Below are 26,385 nucleotides of genomic sequence, written 5' to 3'. Positions count from 1 at the left end.
TTAACAGCGCTTACTTTACTGAATACTTTGTTCATGTACGATTGCAGCATTTCTGATGCTGCCAATAGAAATTCATGTGGTTCGATATAATTAGTGTTTACTATCATACCACTACACATTCGACTTTTAAATGATGAATCAAGATCTTTCCAAATAAGCTTTTCCGCATTAATGCCCGCTCCAATTGAATTTTTATTTTTCGCCGCATGGAGAAATAACTTTCGAATACATTTTATTTCTGCAAGATTTTTCTGTATAGCATCTGGAGTTGCATTCCGGTTGGATTCTCTCAAATTTCGAATATAATCATGACACTTGCAAACCCACTCGCGATAATCATGCTGAGTTCTTAAATCGGTATTCTTAAGAGCGTGATTTGAAGAATAACTTTTTTCTCTTACTGCTCTGATTAATCGGCACTGTATCTGAGCAATTTCCGTAAATATTTTCTGCCTTGCCCCTATACGTGCATTGCGGCTAGCAACTCTCAATTTTTTAATGTAATCGCGACAATCACGTACCCACTCACGATATTCATCCTGGCTATTTAAAATTTTATTTAGAAGCGACATCGTAGTTCTTTCCGTTTAAATGATCAGCGTGAAATTAATGAAAAATCTTAGATGGAGAGCCCTTCAAATAATCAGTCTCCGAGACACTTCAGTGACATAAATACTTTACGGATCAGGTTTCGCGTTGAAGAAAAAGAATGCATTCATGTTTAAAATACACATATATTCTAGATTTTTGATTCATACATATATTTCATATAATATACATTTCTCAGTGCGCATATACCCTCATGATTCATGCAAATAGGAAGTTGTGAATTATATAAACCATCTTCTAAATTATAATTTCCCCACACATATTCATCTACATTACTAATTTCTAAATCACAAATACTCCCTAACCAATTTAACTTTTCCACCCCTTTTACAAAAACCGTATCCTCATATACATATTTTTTTTATAATATTTTTATATTTATAATATGGTGAATAACCATCCATCCAATTTAAGCCATGATGATTGAAAAAGAAATTCCTTATTCATTGAAAATAATAATTCGTTATTGTTTGTTATAAAATATACTTACTCTGTTTTCTTTCTCTCCTCTTCACTTAACCAAGTATGTGGAAAGGAGGGTGAAAATAAAATATGATGCACTTGTAGTTCTTGTAAAACTGCAAATTCTTTAACTATAAATGTCTTATCCATTAAATAGAATCCTTGAAAATCGACGAACGTTGGGATCATCATGTTAGCGTTTTTTATACTAAATTTATTACACTTTGCCTTTATTTTAAATATATTCTTTTTTTGTTTCTCTAAAGTTGCCCCTTCTCTTCAAACCAAGTATTTCAATTCTCCCACTATCCTTAACTATTCACTCTTTGGACCAATGGTGTTTCTAAGAGTGTCTGGTTAGTCACCTCCCACCACAGATCAAATTTTTCACATCCCTTACAGCATTTAAAAAATCTTGAGAAGCGTGTAGGGTAGTCTTCAGTTCAGTTTAAGCCTCAGAATCTTCAGTTCAGTTTTAGTCACAGAATCTTCAGGTACTCTGACATTATGCATCATTTAAGAGATATCACGCACATAATAGATGTGGATGGATTTATCGTTAATAAGAAGATAGTGTACAAAGAATGGCTATTAAAAATATATACTCTAACTTAACACATTATGGTGCGTTTAAAGTTAGTGGATCAATGAACACTTTAAGTATTGCTGACCGGAAAACTGCATCTTTTGTGTTTAATAATGTGCACGGAATTGCATATGGAAATACGGGAAATGAAAGATATTCACAAAATGAAATATATGATTTTCTAAAAATCATTGAATGTGACAGTGTGCAACCAATGGTTGCATATAAAGGTGGACACTTCGAACGTGACTTATTAAATATAATGAATATTAATAATGTGAATTTAGAAAATTTTAATTGTCCAAAATTCGATTGCTTAATTGAATATATAAAAACAGACATTATTCCTTGTGAGCTGCATAAAATTAAAATTACGCCAAAAACACAAAAGCCTGTCCACTGTGTGAAACAGGAGGTAGATGTTTTCGCAAAGTGGGTGCGGAAACAAATAAAAGGTAAATATTAAAAATTAAGTTCGCAATTTACTTGATATTAATAAATTTTTATATGTTTCAGAAGCTGTTATTAGCTGAATGGGCTAAATATTATTGTATATTCGTTTTTATATAAGTTTCAATTCTATTAGTTTTTTATATAAGTTTCATGTTCGTTTTTAATTATATGATAAATGTTATTTAATAGTCTCTTTCTTTTCCCCTACTCCTATTTCCCTTAATTTAATCCGTAAAAGAAAAAAAGAAAAAAAGAAAAACAGAAAAAAATGAAAAAAGCACTTTATAATTATTACTAACTCATAAAAGAAAAAAAATCTACCTAGTGCTCAATGTGTAAGGAAAAATGTAAAATCAAGTTAAATGGCAGGTCTATAGTAGAAAAATAGTGGGAGGGTCTAGGATAAGTATGTGGAGGGAGAAAAGACCCTCCGAGGGCAGGTCTAAGAAAAAAAAAATGGCAGTCCATAAAATGCTGAGGACCCCCCTAGCGGTGTAGCTGTTCCCCGTAATTTTCGTGATCGCCACCTAGTGGAGAAAATTGGAACTTTTTCCTCCACTAACTAAAATACAAAAAAAGTTCTCTGGGTAACTGCCAGGATAACTGACCATCCGGGCCCTAGGGTTATGGGAGAGGGGTAACCCTTAGGGAACTAGTGGACCCGTAGGATAACTAACCATCCGGGTCCTAGGGTCATGGGAGAGGGGGTAAGCCTTAGGGAACTAGTGGACCCGTAGGATAATTAACCATCCGGGCCCTAGACTGATGGGAGAGGGGTGAGAGACTAAGAGAGAAAGAGAGGATGAGAGGGATCTCTCTCTCTCTCACTCCCCACAGCCAAAGCATTTCCTCCGCACACCCGCACCCTCCTCATCATCCCAATGAACCCTAGCTCTTAAGAAGACACTTCCCCCCCGCACACCCGCACTCCCCCTCATCACCCAACATACCCCAGCTCTTAAGACACTTCCCCCCGCACACCCGCACCCCCCTCACCACCATGTCACAGGAACCCAAGACACTTCCCCCCGCACACCCGCACCCCCTCACCACCATGTCACAGGAACCCCCTAGCTACCACTACTAAGGTACAAAATTTTGAATCTGTTCGTCGAAGATTAACATTTTATATCAGTTAAGTCCTAAATCTTAATTTCGTCTTTACATAGATATCATAAGTACGACGTTCCGACTGATAAAGAGGAATTTAATTAAATCCTTAGACGCATCTTCCAAACTTGATCATCAGCTGTTTTAAAATGTTTTTCAACTGTCCAATACTTGACGGACGCTAGTGCAATCCTCCGGGACGATGAATATGTTTCCAATCAGTATCGTCCTTCTAAAGTCAATGTGAATAGTAGCCCTGCCTTGTATTTTCCTGAAAATAAATTACATTTTTAATATAACCGACATTTAACTCACTTGCACAATTGGCAAGTTTTTGCGAAGAAACCTCTATCCCTTTTGAATAATATACCATTAATAAATGTTTGACAGAACAATAAACTCACCTGTCAATTACAAAACTATTCGACACATTTCGCTTAAGTTTCATGCCTCCATCAATTTTGTTGATATATTGATCGGGGCACGGTAAATCAACCTCTCAGTTCTTTACGTTTTCGTCATTGTCCTTTCGATACGAAATTAATTGTCGCCATCTCCTGCAGTAATCTCTATTGTAGTTTCGCGTTTCCTTAATTTTTTCTCCACAGGTTCGCAGCACATGGAAACAGAAAAAAATTGCTTCATTTTCCTTTCTCAACGTGCGATACACATTTTACTTGTACATGAAATTTACTCACCGGGGGGGGTGGCGGGCAATATAATAGAGATGACGGTTCAATTTCGATAGTGGCCCTTAAAGAAGTCAAAGAGCGATAGTAGAATGGAAGAAAAGTGTAAGGAAGAGAAGGATTCGTTGTGATTTTCCTTGCTGCCACTTGTCTCCAGTACGGTTCGGCATTTCCTTATCATAGCTACAGTTACCCTTCCTTCTTTCACTAGATACACTAAAGTAGTCCGTACTCGTCGCATTTTGCCATGAAAATAAAAGAAATGCATTAATTCTATTGGCCACCATTGCCAAACACTTCGTACACCTCATCGTGCATTACGCAAGACGTTATCATTTGCATAATCGACCTAATTATTTGCCTACGTTACGTTATTATTTACATACGGGACCTAATTGTTGACCTATGTTACTTTATTATTTACATATGCGACCTAATTATCGACCTACGTCACGTCATTATTTACATACGAAGCATTCTCACAACACTCATTCATTCATTATTCACCTTCACCCTAGCCCGGCTCTGTCTAATCAGAATTATCTGATTATAAGAGTGGCGAGTGAACAGTAAATCCCATTCGTATATTCCGTGGCCCAAAATGAATCTACACATTCATTGTGCGCCATTTAGCCTCCGGTACCTCCAGGTTACGGGGGGCAGATCACACGGCGTGATGCTTTCACGCTATGGAATCTAACATCCCTTGTAACACCAGATCGGAGCACCTGTGGAGGTGGAATATTTCATTCATTCAAGCAAATATACAAGGTCGAATGTCTATTAATACGAAATTGCATTAAATTGGCTATTATAAAACTACAGTTTCGTAAATCAGTGATTTCCATTTGTATACTAGACAAAAAAAAATGTACTTAATACATCTACAATATTAATTAATAAAATTTAATGAAAATTGTCAAAATTTCTTTGAAAGGAAATGTTTAAATAAATAATGGGTTACTAAAAATTTATATGTGTATATATTTCAAATTGTTTATTTTAATTTTCACTATATAAAGCAGCCGTGTTAAACAATGTTATACTAATAGATGCAACTCTCTGCAAAACGTTACAATTGAAAATAAAGCTATATAGTATGTTCCACTTAGTCAAATTCTAAAAGATCTGCTTCATCCCCGTAAAAATTTTCCATTTCCCTCTCATAATCAATACGCGTTCCGGATGGTTTTTCTACATGTTTCCTAATATCCTTTAATCGTTGCTTTGCGGCTTTTATACCGTCTTGCATAGCGTTGCAAAATTCTTTGCGATTCGGGTTTGGTATGTTTTTCAAATTTAAAATAGCCTTAAAAAATATTCGTGATAAAATACTCGTATTTAGTGCTAAGATCTGCTCGGTACCCCTATGCGTGACCCCCGTCCATGAAAATGAGTTAATTATTTCATGTCCTAAACTTTCTTTGAAAAATGTATTGATACAATCCCTTAAGCTAACTCCTAAGAAAAGCAAATACGCATATAAAGCTGATTGTTTTCGTTCATCTTGATTGAATTCCCTATACTCCTCAAGGGTTGTAATAGGGAAGCCGCCTGATTGTTCCGTTTCAAATTATATATTGGACCTATGTTTTTCTAATGACGCTACTCGTTCGGTTAATGAATCTAATTTATTATTAACTTCGGATACGGTGTTAACTAAAATTATTAAGAGATCGCGATCCGACAAACCCTCATAATTTTCAACAGTTATGGTTTGTATAATGCTATTGAACGAAACCTGATTGCAATCAGAAGCATCGCAGTTAGTTGTCGATTAAAAGTCTCTTGGGTTTTCTGTCATTACTTCTTCCTCCTTGGTGACATTATCAGTGGTGTGTGATACTGAAGGTAAAACGCTGTCCGAATGCAAGGGCATGTTTCCGTCTTGACAAACATTTGTGGTTTTCTGAACGGTATACTCGTTAGTAAGAAGTGGACCGCTACTTGATTTATCAATCGTCGTTGCTCTGACGTCTTTAATAACGCTGTCCGAATTTTCTACGCATAATTCGGTAAAGGGGGAAGATACATTACCTTTGCAAGAATTTAACAAACCAGAAGTCGAAGCTATCATGAAAGGAGATATTGCCTTCAATTTCACGATATTCGACGCAAGAGAAGTATCATTATTCATCTCCACTCTTCTCCTTTTATAAGAATCATCGTCTGACGATGTTGTTTGGAATCGCTTAGGTTTTTGTATTCCTCGGCCTCTTCTATCGAATCCGGTTATTTTCGACATCTAAATGAAATTATTTCCAGTTTCTATTGTAAGCACTTACATTTAAAATATCAAGTTCCTATTCATATACATTAAGTTTATATAAATTTAACAAGAATGCTGAGTTAATTAGAAATTATTTAAAAAATAGCAAACACTAGAAGAAATTAGTTTTATTATATCAATGTAGGAAGTGTCAGGATAAAGTACACAAAAATTCCAGTCTCTATTCATATAAGTTCAGGTTTTCATAAATATTACAAGAATGCAGGGTTTATTAACAATTAATTAAAAAAGAGATAATTCTGAAAGAAATTTGTCGTAGCGTTTCAAATTGGTGACTGTCTGGAAAATGTACGTAAAAATTCAAGTCTCTACTGCTATGCGTTTAGTATCTACGAATTTTGTAAGAAGGCAGAGTTTATAAACAATTATATAACAAATAGCCGAGACTGAAAGAAATTTGTAATTTCGTTGCAATGTGGGGACTGTGAGAATAAAGTATTCAAAATTTCAAGTCTCTACTGCTATGCGTTTAGTATCTACGAATTTTGTAAGAAGGCAGAGTTTATAAACAATTACATAACAAATAGCCGAAACTGAAAGAAATTTGTAATAGCGTTGCAATGTGGGGACTGTAAGAATAAAGTATTCAAAATTTCAAGTCTCTACTGTTATGCGTTCAGTATCTACGAATTTTCTTAAGAAGGCAGAGTTTATAAACAATTATATAACAAATAGCCGAACCTGAAAGAAATTTGTAATAGCGTTGCAATGTGGGGACTGTAAGAATAAAGTATTCAAAATTTCAAGTCTCTACTGTTATGCGTTCAGTATCTACGAATTTTCTTAAGAAGGCAGAGTTTATAAACAATTATATAACAAATAGCCGAAACTGAAAGAAATTTGTAATAGCGTTGCAATGTGGGGACTGTGAGAATAAAGTACGAAAAAATTCAAGTCTTTACTGCTATGCGTTCAAAATTTACGAATTTTCTTAAGAAGGCAGAGTTTATTAACAAATATATAACAAATAGCCGAAACTGAAGGAGATTTGTAATAGCGTTGCAATGTGGGGACTGTAAGAATAAAGTATTCAAAATTTCAAGTCTCTATGGCTATGCGTTTACATTATACATATTTTATTATTTCTCAGTGTTAGTAGCATTTATTAATAACATTGATAGAAAGTTGACGAATTTATAATACCAATCAATCACATTTTCTGTATAGTAATCCTCCATATCAATTATTTGTTAGGCTCAAACATTAAACTGTTTCTAAAGCGAGTATTTTTACGTGCAAGAATTTAACTCGTCTTTTCACATAGAGAAAAAGCACAAAAAATTGTATACAAAACATAGAGCTTAAACCTTTCGTTACTACTGTGCATCACAGCTAATTGAAACCTCGAAGATGCAAGAAAACTTTTGAGACTCTTAAAATAAGAATTTATAGGGTGAATTAGTTTTGGTCTAAATTGAAGAAGACTTCTACTTATTTCCTTGACTGGTATTATATATTCATATAATATAAAATTTCACAATACCTTATTTTCTTTGCGGAATTCGGTAGGTGGCAAGATGTAGAAATGCCGCAAATTATAATTAAAGATGGCTCGTTCTGTCCTTCTCTCCGTTGGTTTCTGGCCAAATAGTATTCAGCTCCTTGAAGAATCGTCGTGAATCCTGACCAGTCCAGTGATGTGAACCTGCGGGAATTTGGTATCCCCACTATGCCTCCACGGGGGAACTAACACAAACGCATGCCTCGTTTGTGAGAGCGGCGTCGCCACTGTTGTTGTGTCCTGCTGGGACACTGGGACTATTTTTCCCTCGAGACGACCACACTGGACCACGAGGACGCAAGCAGCCGGATCAAGGGATACGCTTACCAAGAGGACACCGCCCACGGGAATGCCTATATCTCAATACCTGGAAGAGATACGAGGATACCGAGTGGACCAATGGGAAGCTGGAAACCTGCAGATTATATAATGTCTAGTTTAAAATTGGATATCGTCTACCGTTTAGAAGTTATAAGCAAAAGAAGTCATCCCATCTTTCGAAGATCGAGTCTAAGGAACAGGTGGTGGGGGAACCATCCGAAGCCACCTCAAAACTTTAGATATTGATAAATCATTAATTAGTTAAGATAGGGAGTTGAAACTCGGTAGGGTTTATCAACATTGTTGAAAGATTGTTTATGTTAAGTTTCATTAAATTACAACAATGTTTAAGCTCTCGCCTGTGATTGGCTCTAGTCCGAATGGTGGGGGAACTACCTCAGACCATGTCAAAACTTTGAATGTTAATAAATATTTAATTAGTAAAGATAGGGAGTTGAAACTCGGTAGAGTTTATCAACATTGTTGAAAGATTATTTTATGTTAAGTTTCATTAAATTACAACAATGTTTAAGCTCTCGCCTGTGATTGGCTCTAGTCCGAATAGTGGGGGAACTATCTCAGACCATGTCAAAACTTTAGATATCAATAAATAATTAATTAATCGAGATATTAAGTTGAAACTTGGTAGGAATTGTCTGCATTGTTGAAGGATTGTTTATGCCAAGTCTCAGTCAAATACGAGCATGTAAAGACGATACTTAAAGCTATGTCGGATACTAATAATTAATAAATAATTAAGGAATAATTAGTAATTAAGAAAGGCCATGTAAATTAACATTTAATTAAAAACTTCTCATGTAAATTAGAATACGAAATTATGTAAAACCAGAGGAAATACCTGGAGAGGAGAATCCTGCCATCTGATTGGTGCGGCGATTGAACGTGCAAATTCTTGAGCGGTCTCTCTCCATGGTCCGTCCTCCAGTATATAAGGCGGTGCCACATCGGTGCTAGTCAGTTGTAACTTCACCTACGTTACCCATATGACTGGGAACGTTAATAAAAAGAACTTTTTACAAAGAAAGGATGTTTCATGAGGTAGTGCGGACCACCGCAACCTCTTTAACACCTTTCAAGGAGATAGTGCGGACCACCGCAACTCCGTAGGCCCACAACCGGACCGTGCGGACCGCCGCAACCCGGGTTGTGTTAAATCACAGTTCACAGGCAGTGCTGACCACCGCAACCTGGTTTTTAAATCAAAACCAAGGACAGTGCGGACAACCGCAATCCTTGCACTTCTCTGGGAGGGAATCAACACCAAACCTGGACCCCCCATCAGCCAAGACGCGGACCTACAGAAGGAGAGGAGGTCGCAAGAACCAGTTAAGAAAGCTCCAGCGACTTCACTCCGCCTCAGTGACCTCGCCTTTTGATCACCACCTTTCGGGACTACCCTCGGAAGCGCCCACTTTCCAGGAGTTTTCCATAGAAGGATCCCCTGCCGTCTCCGCCGAAATCAACGGGATTCCAGAAATCCCCATCATCTGGAAACTCATACCAATTGATCTTCCATCTCCGGGATACATCCCTTTCGCTCCACCAAATGTACCCCGTACCCTTCAAACTTTATTGTAAATTAAACTATGTTAACCTAAATAAGTTTGTTAATTCTTTAAAAATTAACTGGTGACAGCGGCCCCAAATCCTATTGTTGTCGTATTGAAGGACATCCTTGCACCCAGATCGTGGGATTTCACCTTTGACACAACACTGTCGCCAATTATTTACGCGCAGTCGCGTATAAAGACCTTCGGCCAAGGTCGGTAGACTTCGTTACACGTCGGGCGTGCAAGCTAGATGCATAGAGGTATTTTCGGATCTCTCTGTCTTTCGCGACTCTCCTAGCATCTCGATCAAATGAATATTCTTCCTGTTTAGCCGGTCAGCTGGGCCGCTGCAGAAACACAACAACAATTTTCTTCCCGCTCTCTTTCTCTGCTCAGCTTACTGCGAATCATGTATGACACTGAAAATTAAAGCTCCTCGATGAAAATTCTTCCTTTTTAGCCGATCAGCAGGGCTGCTGCAGAAGGACAACAACAATTTTCATCCCGCTCTCTTTCTCTGCTCAGCTTACTGCAAATCATGTATGACACTGAAAATTAAAGCTCCTCGATAAATATTCTTGCTGTTTAGCGGATCATTTGAGCCGCTGGAAAAGGACAGCGAATATTGTCTTCTCGCTCTCTTACTCTAATCACCGTAATGCGAATAATTTATGACTCTGGAAATTAAAGCTCCTCGATAAATATTCTTCCTGTTTAGCCGATCAGCTGAGCCGCTGGAAAAGGACAGCGAATATTGTCCTCTCGCTCTCTTTCTCTAATCACCGTAATCCGACAAATTTATGATCCTGAAAATAAATATTGACAGAAGTAGTCATTTTTATAAAGGTTGTGGGGCTTGGAAGAATATAATTTCTTTCAAAGTTAACCCGGAGAAAACGTTTAGTTACAATTTCAATGCATATGATTTACAGAGAAATATTTGTAATTTCTTACTGTAAATGTTAATGATAATAGGACATATCTAACAATTACTATTTCGTAATTTGCGAGAACTCAAGAACCTGTGATGTTCTTTTATGTATATCTATTTTCAGTCAATTAAGAGTAATTATTTCGGAACTGTTTACCTAAAGATGTATTAAACTGACTACGCCAAATTTATATTATGTAATTTTGTCTTCAATTATTGAATACAAACATATGTTCCAAGACTCCTCATATTTAACGAACGAATGTAAATAGCGTTGAAATATATATATAATCCTTTCATGTAATTTCTGCGTTCTACTGTCATGTTTCTGGATTAGATTCCATGTGCATCATTTCTTGTTTACCTAGTTGAAATAAATATGTATTAAACCTACTCTCTATGTTATCATTAAATTTATAATTCCTTTGCCTTTACGTACTTATATAAAGATACATCTAGTTTATTTATAGGAATAATTGATGTTATCATTAATCAGTTATACAGGAAAACATTTCAAAAAATATTATGTTATAATGTAATAAAAATACTCACCTCAACAATTTTTTTTATACGAGAACGACATTTTACACGAAATAATTCATATTCTATTCGAGCTAATAATTACTGCGCAAAAATGCGTTTGTTTTTTTTTTTTTTAAAGGGAAAAATGCATTCTGGCACACTAAGTAACATGATTGAAACCATTTGCTTAGTAGTGTGGGACTCACTATCTCCATGCCTGTGTCGATTTAACATATTGAGGACAGAGAAAAATGATTATAAATGAATGTAATTCATCGGTTCTTTTTATCGTCGTAAATATGTAAAAGTCAAACTACATGGTTCTTATGATAGCGCCTACCCACTAAAAAACCCTGAAATCACGAATTGTCGAACCTGTCAGACATTTGTTGATCATCTTTTTAAATTTTTCGAACCCGTCAGACATTTGTTGCTCATCTTTTTAAATTTGTCGAACCCGTCAGACATTTGTTGATCATCTTTTTGAATTTGTCGAACCCGGCAGACATTTGTTGATCATCTTTTTAAATTTGTCGAACCCGTCAGACATTTGTTGTTCATCTTTTTAAATTTGTCGAACCCGTCAGATATTTCTTCAATCACTGCAAAGTAAATCATGATCATTCTCATCGTCGTCACTTTTGTAGGCGTGAATGGTCAGAGTTCTTTCACTCTCTACATAACTTTTTGTATATAAATTACTCTTTTCCATTAATATTAAGTGACTCTTATTTATTGGAATTGAAATCCTGTCACTGTTTGTACACTTTAAGTAATTCTTAATTACACACATTGAATTTAGAGTTGCCGAGCTTATACGATTTCTCTTTTTGGTTTTCACGTCGGGTATTATTGAAAAGCAACGCTCCGCTTCTGCATTAGAATGAGGCAACGATCGGATTATATTCAAAAGTGATTTTAATTGAGGATACTTTTCTTTTCCTTCGCACGTTGTTTGCGATATTTTAATCCACATTTCATCGAAAGGCATTTTAGACCACGCGTTCTTTTGATTTCCCGATTCATTGTTATATAGAGAGAACCATTCTTGTTTTAATTCAATTTCACTTGCAATATTGAATAAATTATTAATTTTTAATAATATGACGGCTGATGATTCACGATCCGGATCGAAAAGAGAGCATTTGTAATCGAGAATTGTAAGGTTTTTGAAAAATTGAGCATCGATTGGAAAACGGTTACATATTTCATCTGCAGCTTTTATTAGGAATTTCAAACAATTTTGTTTGATTTGGTCAGCTTGCAATGTACTTAAAGTACCGTCGTGCAATTGCTCTTGCAGATAATCCTTACAATCGAAACCGACATTAATATTTTCTAATTCCATAATATTTTCTTTGCGCGAGAAAGTTACCGTACGAAAGTTGTTTTCATCAATGACCAATTGTAATAAATCTGGTTTCACGAATTTTCTCAATATGAAAACTAAAAGTTCTACCGATTTCGGTTGTAATAAGTGAATTTTTGTTTCGCGAGATTGAAACTCTGCATTAAAAGAATTGAATTCATTTAAAACGAAACGCAGAAAATATAAATACGCTTTAGTCTCCGCGTTTTGCATACATTCGTGCAACTGTGTAGCTTGCCTGTTATTTTCAGACGACAGTTCCAATAGAAAATTATTTAAGACATCCCAATTTTGTATTATGCGATCAATACACTTGTGTCGAGTGAGCCATCGAGTTTCCGCGTGTCTCAAGATATTGCTTATTTTATCTGTGAAACATCTTTGAAATTCGCGGAAGATTGCCGTTCTTTTAGGGATACCGTTTATAAAATTTACTATATTTTTCACGAAATCCTCGGGAAACGAAGGAAGCGTTTTACATGCTGCAGATGCAGCAAGTGCTGATACGTGGCATATACACGGAATTATTATTACTCTCGAATTCTTTTCCAAGATTTTTGTCCGAAACGATGAATTTTTCCCGATCATGACCGATGTATTATCGCAGCTCATTGCTATTACTTGAGCTAACGGAATTTGTTTTTTAATTAATTCATTATTAAAAGCGGTAAATAATTTTTCCGCGGAACAATCTCTCGCATCAAGATTAATTAGTTGCAAGAGGCACGCTTGTATTTGTAACGTTAATGGTTCCACGTATCGTACCATTATGGAAAACCATTTTTCATTCGTTATATCCGATTTCTCATCAAGAAATACTGAAAATTTTGTATTTTGCAGCGTTTCTGTGAGACTTTTCGTTTCTTTGCGACAAACGACGTTATTCACAATCTTTGATAATTTGGTGCGTCCTAATTTTATGGCTCGAAGGACTTGTGGATCCTTGCCTATTTTTTGGAAAATATCTATCATCGCGGAACTCGTTACATATGGAATGTTATGTTCTATGAAAAAAGTAGCTAATCTAATTTCAGCTATTTTTACGAGATCATTAAAGTCAAAATTGACTTCATCTTGAACGTCTGGAAAGGCAGTGGAGGTTCCCGGGAGGTCGCGAGATTCAAAACTTTCTGCGTTTCTGTTGTGAACACTAGACTTTTCGTGTTTACATATTTCCGAATGACGGCAATCTAAAGACTTTTTGCAGATAAGGCAATGAAACTTACTTTCATTTTCAGGGACCGGCCGTACCCATGTTCTCCAAGACGGATGTGTGTCGTACCACTGGTATTGAAAATTTTTCTTATTTCTGGTCATCTTAGTTTCCGGACTAGAAGACATCTTCGTCCTTTTTAGATCTGGACTAGTTGACATTTTTCACGACTGTTAACACTTTTCACTTTAAAACACAAAACTTTAAATTGAATTGATGTTACCAGTTTTAAACGTTTAAGGCAACTGCCCGAGAGACAACGGCTTCACCTTCCTTTATACATTTATTTTTGTTTACAAATGAAGGCAGTGATGAGACTTTTCTGAAAAGCAGTTAATTTGAAGGCTGCAACATTAAAGGGAGTTAATTATTTTTCATAAAAAAAAAAATTAATTGCTCCACAAGGATTCGAACTTGTCAGTTTGTCACCACAGGTTCAGTAGTCCCGCACGCTAGGTACTCGACCGTTCGCCGTTTTATAAGAATCAAATATGTTTCATACGCTTTTCAGGGTTCCATAAATAAATCCAATTTAATAGCACCTGTACTCCAAAAGCTATAACAAATTTTAAACTTTTATATTGTTAATTAAATATTTTTTTAATTATTATTAAGGCATTGCTTCAATTTTTATGATGAAAATGAGCCTGAACACGGCGTTAATCGGATAATTATTTCTACTTTTATTATCTCTTGCATTTTTAATTATATTAAATTGTAATTAAAATCAAGTTGTATTTATTTATATTTATTTAAATAATACATTCCCGAATGAGTAAAAATCATGTAGCAATGGGTGGATACGTTGTTTAAAAAGATATTAGGCATTTTTTTGTCAATTAATATAAATATTTCCAAACCATATCTTTACTATATAAGAAAGACTTCAGTATTGCTTTAAATAAATATTATAATTTTTGTAGATTATAGTAACACAAATTTGATTTATCATTACACACAACTTGATGGAATGGAAGCTGTAAGACAATTAACATAGAAATAATTATCCGATTAACGCCGTGTTTAGGCTCATTTCTATCATAAAAATGGAAGCAATGCCTTCATAATAATTTAAAAAATGTGTAATTATCAGTGTAAAAGTTTAAAATTTGTATTAGCTCTTGGAGTAAAGGTGTAATTAATTTGGTTTCATTTATGGCCTTTGATTTATTACCCTAGGCCGATGATAGCTAAGGTAAGCCGCTTGGTGTGGGAAACTTTCTCCGCTTCGGAAGTAAGGTCCTTTAAAACATTTGTTGATATGTTGGACAGAATTTATTTCCCGGAGTGCAAAGCTTGCGTAAATTTTATACGCTGTTTTATATTGAACGCATATATAGCCCTAGTCAACAATATTTTTCTTATTTAAAATGCTTATATCTCCTACTTGAAATTTTTATTTTAATGAACCAATGATTCATTTGAACATAGATTTTAATTATGCATATTTACTGGAGATAAGACTTCTTATGTTTTACAATAAGAACTATTATTTCAGGTAAGAAAATTACGTGGAGTGTTCAGTTTTCCATATCAGTAATTTTCTAACATGCTGTTATTTACCTATTTTGAAGTGATACTGTTTACACATTATATACAGGGTCGACAGCTAATTACTAACAACAGAAATAGAAATTAAACGTCAATTTCTTAAGAAATCGTATACTACAAACATATATGACTCCCTAAGTCAACAGTGAATAAAACAATAGGACACCCTGTATAATTATATGTAGAGGATATTGGGAGACCACATAATTGAAGCTCAGTCGTACACTGTTCAAAACTGAATCATGTACAGGTATAGTTTCTGCTTCCCTATACTATCTTGTAGCAAAAACGCTTCTCGCAAAATTGATTCATGTCCATCTCAACTCCTCTATACTATCTTATAGCAAAAATTTAAAGACAACAGCAGACGAAACGCGACATCGACAAATATGAAGATGACGTTTTGGACTTAGTAAAAGTATTATCCAGAAAGCATATTATTTATGTTGGAAATGTAGGGATGTCGAAAAATGGAATAGAAAATAATGCAAATATGGTGGATATATATAATATTATTTATCAAGTATAAAAGGGAAGAGATCGGATGCAATTTTCAGCCTATAAAGAGGAAAAAGCATCAGATAAGTATCGGGAGCAGCAAGTCAGAAGAAAGATTAATTTAACAAAGCAAAATATTCTTTAATCTTTCTTTTGATTTACTGCTCCCGATACTTATCTGATGCTTTTTCCTCTTTATAGGCTGAAAATTACATCCGATCTATTCCTTTTTATACTTTATAAATAATATTATATATATATCCATCATATTTGCATTATTTTCCATTCCATTTTTCAACATCCCTACGTTTCCAACATAAATATTATGCTTTCTGGATAATACTTTTACTACGTCCAAAACGTCATCTTCATATTTGTCGATGTCGCGTTTCGTCTGCTGTTGGCTTTAAATTTTTGCTATAAGATAGTATAGAGGAGTTGAGATGGATATGAATCAATTTTGCGAGAAGCATTTTTGCTACAAGATAGTATAGGGAAGCAGAAACTATACCTGTACATGATTCAGTTTTGAGCAGTGTATTATAAACCGTGGTGATCGCACTCTATTGTGACAAGTGACGGATTATACAATCATGTAAGTACTTTTTAAATTTACAGCTGTATGTCAATATTAGAATGTATCCCCTTCTGTTTATTGCATGTAATATATAAAATGAGCAAAAATCTTTATTTCTTTAAATTTGAGGTCTAGAATTTAAATAGCAAAATATTTACAATAAATTAATATTAGTGTCGTTGAAAAGACGTTACTTATTTTAAAAATAACGGGAAAACAATATTCTTTGTTGTTATATTAATGCTTAAAATAACTAATGATTTATCCCTGTACCAATGAAAGAAATTATTATTTCTATATATTAATTATTTTGTAATTTTTTGCAGGAGCATAACTGAGGAAGACTCCATTCTTTGTAAGTAAAAATTCATTTTTCTATAACCATTTTAAAATACAATTACAACATATCATTCTTTTTCTGTTACAGATACGGACAGAGAACTATTGCTCCGAATATTGGAGCAAAATGCTCAAGATAGGCGGACCCAGCAGCAGCACCACGAAGAGCTGGTAAAACAGCAGAAGCTGCTGCTGGACCGCCTAGAGGGGCTGCAGGAGCAGCTGCGGCAGCAGCAGAGGCAGCAGCAACAGCAGCGGGAGCAAAAACTGCAGCTGGAGCTGCAACAACTCCGGATAAAGATGGAGCAGTTGCAGCTCCAGCATCAGTAGCAGCAGCAGCAGCAACAGCAGGAGCAACAGCTGGAGCAGCAGCAACAGGAGCAGCAACTGCAGCAGCAAAAGCAGCAGCAACAGCAGCAGCAACAGCAACCACCTCTGCTGCTGGCTGTACAGCCTCCCCCGCCACCCCAGCAGCAACAGCCGCACCGGCAGCGGCAATTTGTGCCTCGGGCAACCCGGACTGAAAGACCCGGCTATATAGGTAAGATTTTTAAATAATTATTAATAGTTGAATCAAGAGCAGTAGGTGGAACCGGGATCAACTGCAATACAATGAGCCATTTTCCTATTCAGTTAGCATGGTACAAACGACACTAGTTTCCTTGTTACAATTGATTCCGAGTTCTCCTACATTTACTTGTAATAGTTTATTATATATATTAACATGTTTTTTTTTCAGATCGCCCATACAACGCTGGCCAGTCGCGTCGAAACTTTTATGGCCGGGTCCGGGAGGCTAGGGAGGAGCCTCGAGAGGCAGCTCGGCCCTACTCCCAACAAGTTTTTTATTATTATTAATAATATTTGAAATTAATAAATATAGTAAAATTTATATCATGGTGTTGTTCATTTGTACTTCCTATTACAATTCCACATATTATCCTACATCAATAAATGAATTAGACATAGAGAGTAGGTTCAATACATATTTATTTCAACTAGGTAAACAAGAAATGATGCACATGGAATCTAATCCAGAAACATGACAGTAGAACGCAGAAATTACATGAAAGGATTATATAAATATTTCAACGCTATTTACATTCGTTCGTTAAATATGAGGAGTCTTGGAACATATGTTTGTATTCAATAATTGAAGACAAAATTACATAATATAAATTTGGCGTAGTCAGTTTAATACATCTTTAGGTAAACAGTTCCGAAATAATTACTCTTAATTGACTGAAAATAGATATACATAAAAGAACATCACAGGTTCTTGAGTTCTCGCAAATTACGAAATAGTAATTGTTAGATATGTCCTATTATCATTAACATTTACAGTAAGAAATTACAAATATTTCTCTGTAAATCATATGCATTGAAAATGTAACTAAACGTTTTCTCCGGGTTAACTTTGAAAGAAATTATATTCTTCCAAGCCCCACAACCTTTATAAAAATGACTACTTCTGTCAATATTTATTTTCAGGATCATAAATTTGTCGGATTACGGTGATTAGAGAAAGAGAGCGAGAGGACAATATTCGCTGTCCTTTTCCAGCGGCTCAGCTGATCGGCTAAACAGGAAGAATATTTATCGAGGAGCTTTAATTTCCAGAGTCATAAATTATTCGCATTACGGTGATTAAAGTAAGAGAGCGAGAAGACAATATTCGCTGTCCTTTTCCAGCAGCTCAAATGATCCGCTAAACAGCAAGAATATTTATCGAGGAGCTTTAATTTTCAGTGTCATACATGATTTGCATTAAGCTGAGCAGAGAAAGTGAGCGGGATGAAAATTGTTGTTGTCCTTCTGCAGCAGCCCTGCTGATCGGCTAAAAAGGAAGAATTTTCATCGAGGAGCTTTAATTTTCAGTGTCATACATGATTCGCAGTAAGCTGAGCAGAGAAAGAGAGCGGGAAGAAAATTTTTGTTGTGTTTCTGCAGCGGCCCAGCTGACCGGCTAAACAGGAAGAATATTCATTTGATCGAGATGCTAGGAGAGTCGCGAAAGACAGAGAGATCCGAAAATACCTCTATGCATCTAGCTTGCACGCCCGACGTGTAACGAAGTCTACCGACCTTGGCCGAAGGTCTTTATACGCGACTGCGCGTAAATAACTGGCGACAGTGGCGACGCCGCTCTCACGAACGAGGCATGCGTTTGTGTTAGTTCCCCCGTGGAGGCATAGTGGGGATACCAAATTCCCGCAGGTTCACATCACTGGACCAGTCTAGCGGCGAAATGGACGATGATAACTGAAGGAAAGTGGGACGTCCACCACCAGCTTCCCTATTCCCCCCGCCTTTCGTAGGATTTCGTGACACATCGGCATAATTCGGAAATACGTTCTCAATTCGACATCGCGCGCAACCGAGTACTCTTCTCGCTCCAATGAGGCGTCCACCTGCTATTTAAATTTCACCAATACGAAGCATCGAAACTTATGCTCCACCTCTCTCGTAAGAGAGTGTAGCCTTGCATTTACCCCGGTGCATTTTGCCAGATACAGGAACGAGTTACCAACGTCCTTTTCGCCGCTAGCCTGTTAAGGATTCACGACGATTCTTCAAGGAGCTGAATACAATTTGGCCAGAAACCAACGGAGAGAAGGACAGAACGAGCCATCTTTAATTATAATTTGCGGCTTTTCTACATCTTGCCACCTACCGAATTCCGCAAAGGAATAAGGTATTGTGAAATTTTATATTATATGAATACATAATACCAGTCAAGGAAATAAGTAGAAGTCTTCTTCAATTTAGACCAAAACTGATTCACCCTATAAATTCTTATTTTAAGAGTCTCAAAAGTTTTCTTGCATCTTCGAGGTTTCAATTAGCTGTGATGCACAGTAGTAATGAAAGGTTTAAGCTCTATGTTTTGTATACATTTTTTTGTGCTTTTTCCCTATGTGAAAAGACGAGTTAAATTCTTGCACGTAAAAATACTCGCTTTAGAAACAGTTTAATGTTTCAGCCTAACAAATAATTGATATGGAGGATTACTATACAGAAAATGTGATTGATTGGTATTATAAATTCGTCAACTTTCTATCAATGTTATTAATAAATGCTACTAACAGTGAGAAATAATAAAATATGTATAATGTAAACGCATAGCCATAGAGATTTGAAATTTTGAATACTTTATTCTTACAGTCCCCACATTGCAACGCTATTACAAATCTCTTTCAGTTTCGGCTATTTGTTATATATTTGTTAATAAACTCTGCCTTCTTAAGAAAATTCGTAAATTTTGAACGCATAGCAGTAGAGACTTGAATTTTTTCGTACTTTATTCTCACAGTCCCCACATTGCGACGCTATTACAAATCTCTTTTAGTTTTAGCCATTTGTCATATAATTGTTCATAAACTCTGCCTTCTTAAGAAAATTCGTAGATTTTGAACGCATAGCAGTAGAGACTTGAATTTTTGCGTACTTTATTCTCACAGTCCCCACATTGAAGCGCTATTACAAATTTCTTTCAGCAATATTTGTTGTTTTTATTATTGTTAATATACTCTGCCTTCTTACAAAATTGGTAGAAACTGAACGCATAGCAGTAGAGACTTCAAATTTTGAGTACTTTATTCTTACAGTCCCCACATTGCAACTCTATTACAAATCTCTTTCAGTTTCGGCTATTTGTTAATAAACTCTGCCTTCTTAAGAAAATTCGTAGATACTGAACGCATAGCCATAGAGACTTGAATTTTTGCGTAGTTTATTCTCACAGTCCCCACATTGAAGCGCTATTACAAATTTCTTTCAGCAATATTTGTTGTTTTTATTATTGTTGATATACTCTGCCTTCTTACAAAATTGGTAGAAACTGAACGCATAGCAGTAGAGACTTGAAATTTTGAATACTTCATTTTTACAGTCCCCACATTGCGACACTATTACAAATTTCTTTCAGTTTTAGCCATTTGTTATATAATTGTTCATAAACTCTGCCTTCTTAAAAAATTCGTAGATACTGAACGCATAGCCATAGTACTTGAATTTTTGTGTACTTTATCCTCACATTCTCCATATTGTTCGGGTAATACTTAATTCTTCCGATGGTTGTTGTTTGTTCATGTATTGTAAATAAGCCTTGTATACCTATGAAGTTGGTAAAATCTGTATAAACAAAAAGCACTGAGGTTTTATCAGTAGTAAGTCTATTTATAGTAGCTTGTTATACAAGTTCGGACAGTTAAAAGTTTTAAAATCGTAGAAGCATAAAGATGAATAAATCCGTGCCCTGGTAGCATTTTCTGCATAGGACTTCTGCCTTCAGATCCCGATCTTTGTGTTTCCGACATGGAGTAGAATCTTGCTGTAAGATTCAGTATTGTAAACTAAATATTTTTTGATTCGATCAATGGCAATGGAGTTATTCAAGAAAAACTATGAAAAAATGCGTTTTTCAATCTTTTTTTGCAATAACAATGACCTTCCCGGCGTACTTCGTATTAGAGACTTTAGGAGCTCTTTAAGGACTTTCTACACTATAGATTAAAAAAATTAAGTTCTTTATGGCATGAATTGGAAAAAGCGCAAAATTTTTGTGCCCTGACTCCCCGACTATTAATGAATGCAAGAGGAAATAAATTTTTATTTTTTAAAAGGTCGCAAAAAAGACTGAAAACATAAATGGCACTAGTTTGCCTGAGAAATAGCCATAATGCAAAGTTGACATTGGGAGTAACAGTTTGGAAAAAGGTGGAAAAAAGGATGAATTTTTAAGTAAATTCTTGACAGTGAGGGCCTTGCAAGTGATTTTGGGCATTATATGTTGGAAATGTAAATCAAATAGTTCATCAAAATTATAATAAAATTATGTACATTTGTGAATATGTAAACCATTTATGATTTCAATCTTTTACATTTAATAGAGCATACGGTGAATAAATTTAGGAAACTGCAAGCAGTATACCTAAAAACAGAGGGTTCCGTAGCATTATATTAGTATATTTCCCAGTTTACATTATTTCACATACATAAATAGGGATTAAACTTTTTGTAAGTGCATTGTAGGTAGCAATATTTTCAACCCTCATTTTCATTCATTATACTCTGCTCTTTTGAAGGATACAGTTTTTGGAAAGTTTCCTTATAATCTGAAGCTATAAAAAAAAATATATATATATATATTGTAACGTGGTAGAAACCCGTTACAGAAATTTGAGTATTTTTTAGTTCTTTGGTCTCTCCCCCTTAGTGCCTCCCCTACCCCTGAGTATGTATGTGAGTGAGTGAGTGAGAAAGGATGAACCTCTCCTGTGCGATGGTAATATAGTTACCCGCTTTAGGGATATTGTAATTGCCATCCGCGGGAGGAGGGTAAATGTTTTTAGGAAATGGTATGATTGAGGATTGAGCGAATGTTAGTAGGTTGTAGTTTATTTAGAATTAAATATAATTTTTCCAATGCTAAAATTATAAGTATCTTAGAATTAGGATCCTCTGCTCCAACAAGAGCTTGAAAACTGTTGTCCGTCTATCCTTCTCTCACTCATGTTAAAGTCACATAAATCTATCTCCTTCGCACCCATTGTACCGTCCGCGTATGTTTACGCGTCGCTCTATCCTTCCCCTTATCGTGCTTCGCGCCGCGAGCGCCTAGCAGCGAGTCCCATCCCCTCTCCTTACCGCGCTGACGCCTCACGCGCCTAGCTGCGTTCTCCCCTACCCGCGACACTACCGACCCACCGTTGCCGGCCCCGCACCGCATCGCCCCGCCGCAGGACCATGAAGCGCTAACGTCGTCTGCTACTGAGGACGACCACGCAAAATCTTCGCGCAGGAGCTAGCCAGCCAGCTAGCATGCAAAGCATAGGAATAATTAGCCGGAACGGCGAGAATTATGGATCGCGGATCCATACCTAATCATTGATTGGTCCCTGTATCCCGATCATAGCTATGCCTAATTGGAACCCCCGGAATGAGAGGAGTGACACTGAGAATAAAGGAATAAGTATAAAGGAATAAGTGTCAATTTGGGCCGTGTTCCGTTATTGACTGTGAGTACTAATAATCTATAGTTTGCGTGACATAAACTATAGATTTTCATTACTCACAGTCAATAATGGAACACGGCCTTGGACTACACCTTGTTCAGCTCTTGAAGCATAAGTACGTGCTTTTTGTACAGAGGATTGGGTCGTCGCTGCAGTGATTGAAGCACGTCGGCTTTCAACACAGCAGGCCCCAACCATATTTTTTCGTCCAGTTTGTGCAGTTTTCGTGGCGAACGTCGTGGGATCGCCGGATATCGCTGTCGGAGCCGCGGAGAAATTTCCTTGCCCTATCCCTTTCCCTTTTTTGCTCTCCCTTCGTCGCCTTTTCTCCCGTCGCTTTCCATGATTTTCCCCCCCTATTTTCCCCCCTTCTTCCTTTAGTTAGTGAAATTAGTGCGCCGTATAATAAGTGTGCCAGGACATCGCGGGAGGCGTCTCCCCCTCGGGATAATTTAGTTTAGCTTTTTTGTTGTGCTTTATTTGGAAATAAATAAGTGTCTCGGACGTTTTCGTGTTCGGTTATTTGATTATTTAACCTGGAACCCGTTTCCCCGGTTACAATATATATATATATATATAGCATTTTATTTTTCTTTCTTCCCTATCTAACTTTTTAATTAGTATTTCAAGTTTGCAATGGATGTATAAGAAGTAATAAATTAAGTAATTTAAATATATATAATTTTTTTAGCATTTATTGAAACCTTTCCATCTCTTACAATTATTTACATTAATTTTAAAGTAAATCTATATATTAAATTATACACATACACATATGTTACAACTTAGCTAATGTCAAACACGTAAAATCAAATCAAAATACAAATTAATATTTGTTATTCTGTCGCTATCTTATGTCATTCGACTGAAGCTAGGCTAGGTATACACCGTACAAGCGAAATCGAGAGAGGGAGAGAGAGGTCCGAGAAAACTATACCGCTCTCTCTCTCGCAGTCGAGATATACCGATGTTACGCGAGGGAGTACGAAACATATATACACATCAAAGTAATGGTGTGCGTTCAGCGAGTAGCAAAATTCCACATGGGCGCACTGAATGGCTTCATGTATTGGTGAGTAGATGGAAGCTTAGTGGGGAGTGCTAGCGTCCGCAATATAGCATTACTTTAGTAAACGGCTACCGAAAATCAGACCTTCCCCCTCACTCCCGAACTTAAATCTAGACAACAGTTTGGATTTGAGAATCCAAGCGGGAGAGGGGCTTCGAGCGTCGACGGTACGTATTTGGTATGTTTCTTTATCCCTCTCTCTTTTATAATAAATTAAGCTATCTTTTATTATAAACAAACAAACAAATAGAGAGAGAGAAAGGGGTAGGGGTAAAAAAACGTAACTTAATACGCACCGTTGACGATCGAAGCCCCCCAACCCCAGGGATCTTCAAGTCCAAACAATTGTCTGGATTTGGGTTTAGGAGTGAGGGGGGGGGGAGATCTGATTTTCGACGGTCATCCACCACGGGCTACGCTTGCCTCAGTGCTCTCTCTACTCTCCATCAGCCACCGGCGTTCTCCCCACCCACTCACTTTCAGCTTGATCTCGCACAGTCATTTAAAGTGATATACCCTATATGTACCCCTTAGCTGCCACAGTGCGGTAAATTTGACCCCAGCCATTATTAAGTTTATTTTAATAAATTAGCCGAAGGAATAGGAACCTTATAAGTTTAAAACTTATGATCAATACGCAGTAAAATATTAAATTATTTATTGCTAAAAATGTATCATTTTAAAGTTAAAAATATTTTGTTTTCAGCGTTGTCTACTAAACGACTTTTTGTCTTAATAATATGAATTTTATAAGTATTCCATTCCATTTTTGCCATTTAATATCATAGAATGGAAGAGTTATGATTTTTTTACATGAATATCTTCAATTTTTGCTTTTTTCACTTTAACAATTTCTTTTAAATACTGCATAAACTTTTTGTGTATATGCCAATATTTTCTGTTAAAAGAACACCTTACGATAATCAGAAAATGTGTTTCAAGTTAATAAAGTCAGTAGCAGCTTAGCAGTATCATTTTTATACGATGCGGTTGAAAATGCCACAGTGTGTCAGCTATGTTACTCTAGAGAAGTAAGGCAGCTAAGGGATATACTAAAAAGGTCCTATTATGAACTGCAAAGCTTCACAATATCACCTACGAGCAATCAGTCGTATGCTTACAGTAAATCCTTAGGACTAGAATAGGATGGAAATTTGGACTTTATTATAATCCTTAAAGAAATTTTTAGGATTAATGAAGGACCTCCTACGAATGTCTAAAAGTCCTGCCCTGACGATCTCAGAACCTTCTACGAACGTATGTACCTATGCTATCTAGGATGTGGATGGCTGCTATAGTGACAAGACCTTTCTTGTAAAAGTTAAATGTTAAGTCGATGTTGCACAGGTTTGGATTCATGCACTATATCTTTACTAGAAAACTTTCTTGATACAGATCATACTATTATATAACAGAAATATGAATTGCATAAAAATATTTATTATTTTTGTCCTATCGATTATAATAAAGTAATTTTATAAAATAAATAGATATTTTTTTTTAAATGTATGGATTTTCAGGAGCGCTTTTGTGCCCACTTAAGGTCATCTGCCCTAGGCTTGTGTCCGAGAGTTTTTTCAATAATAATTTCAAGGATGCACCAAAATTGCAACTTCTCAAGAGGCCAGTTGAGCCATCCAGTCGTAATGCAGAAGTAAGTCTCGTGTGGCGCAACATGATGAACCCTGTGATGCTTCCTTGGAAGAATTACTCTGCATTCTTGTAGCCAAACTACCCAAGCCGGAAGTCCAAAGTACGTATGAGACCACTTATGTATCTGAAACAATTATAAGCTTATATATACACAATTATTTACATATCCATTTGCGTTTGCTCATTTTTATCAATAATATACAAGGTATAACAAAATGACTGATCCTTAACGTAGAAGTTGGATCCTCAAACTTTTCGAATGAAAAAAGATGAAGTCCAGAAAAAATCGGTATCAACATACACGATAGTGTTTTGACAGCAATTACATATAATTATAAGTAGATAAAGACATGAAATTTCCGCCGTCACCACAAAATCGGTTTTATATAATGAAACATAAATTTTTGCATGATTTTAACAACCAACTTATTAAATATGTTTTAAAATAGCTATTTAATAAGATCATGAGCATTGACAATGGGCCATTCCACGTCAAAACGGACTTATTTCGGAGTAAAACACCACTTTTTTTTTAATATATAAGAAAATACAAGACTTTTGGCGCTAGTTAGAGTCAAAAATCTTTTTTCGTTCCGGAGATACGAGCTGTCAAAATTTGCACTTTTGCTATTTTTGGTAAAAGCACGTAATTTTTGAAAATTTATATATCCTAAAGGAATGAAGATAGAAGACTCTGGCTGGAACGAGAGAACTCAGGAAGAATAATATTTTATTAGAAAAATATTTAAAAAAATAGTATTTTATAATTGGTTAAAACTATTTACAATTAAAATAAACATTTGAATTAACAAATGTGTTGTCATGCTCTGACAATTATAAAAAAATATCAGGAATGTTCCCTGGAATCTCCTCTATAAAGAAAAAAATTAAAACGCGTATACTCTCTTGGTATTCATAGTGAAACAAATATTTTTTCACGACGCGCACCGCCAGAAGCGTCGTTCGAGTGGCGTAAACGGGTGAGGCGCATACGTAACTGAGCGGCACTAGTCTCTACATGTCTGAATCCATCAATCTATGAATAATGCGCGTT

The 26,385-nt window shown here is 35.9% G+C and overlaps 1 protein-coding gene and 1 pseudogene across 3 annotated transcripts in view; one reads left to right on the top strand and one right to left on the bottom strand.

Moving 5' to 3' along the window:
• LOC136782968 (general transcription and DNA repair factor IIH helicase/translocase subunit XPB-like) overlaps positions 1 to 26,385 on the top strand; it is a 588,849-nt pseudogene that overhangs the window by 405,804 nt on the left and 156,660 nt on the right.
• Positions 23,308 to 26,385, bottom strand: part of Kua (Plasmanylethanolamine desaturase Kua) — a 157,254-nt gene continuing 154,176 nt past the window's right edge. For all 3 annotated transcript variants that reach the window (XM_066742714.1, XM_066742715.1, XM_066742716.1), the window contains exon 6: positions 23,308 to 25,455. In XM_066742714.1, the coding sequence (XP_066598811.1) occupies positions 25,195 to 25,455 (261 nt within the window). In that variant the 3' untranslated portion in view covers positions 23,308 to 25,194. The remainder of the gene's footprint in view (positions 25,456 to 26,385) is intronic.

Source organism: Prorops nasuta, unplaced genomic scaffold (genome assembly GCF_024137725.1).
Source record: "Prorops nasuta isolate Cenicafe-Biocafe unplaced genomic scaffold, Cenicafe_Pnas_1.2 PNAS00031, whole genome shotgun sequence".
NCBI classification, from domain to species: domain Eukaryota; kingdom Metazoa; phylum Arthropoda; class Insecta; order Hymenoptera; family Bethylidae; genus Prorops; species Prorops nasuta.
This window is presented reverse-complemented; position numbering and strand designations above follow the sequence as displayed.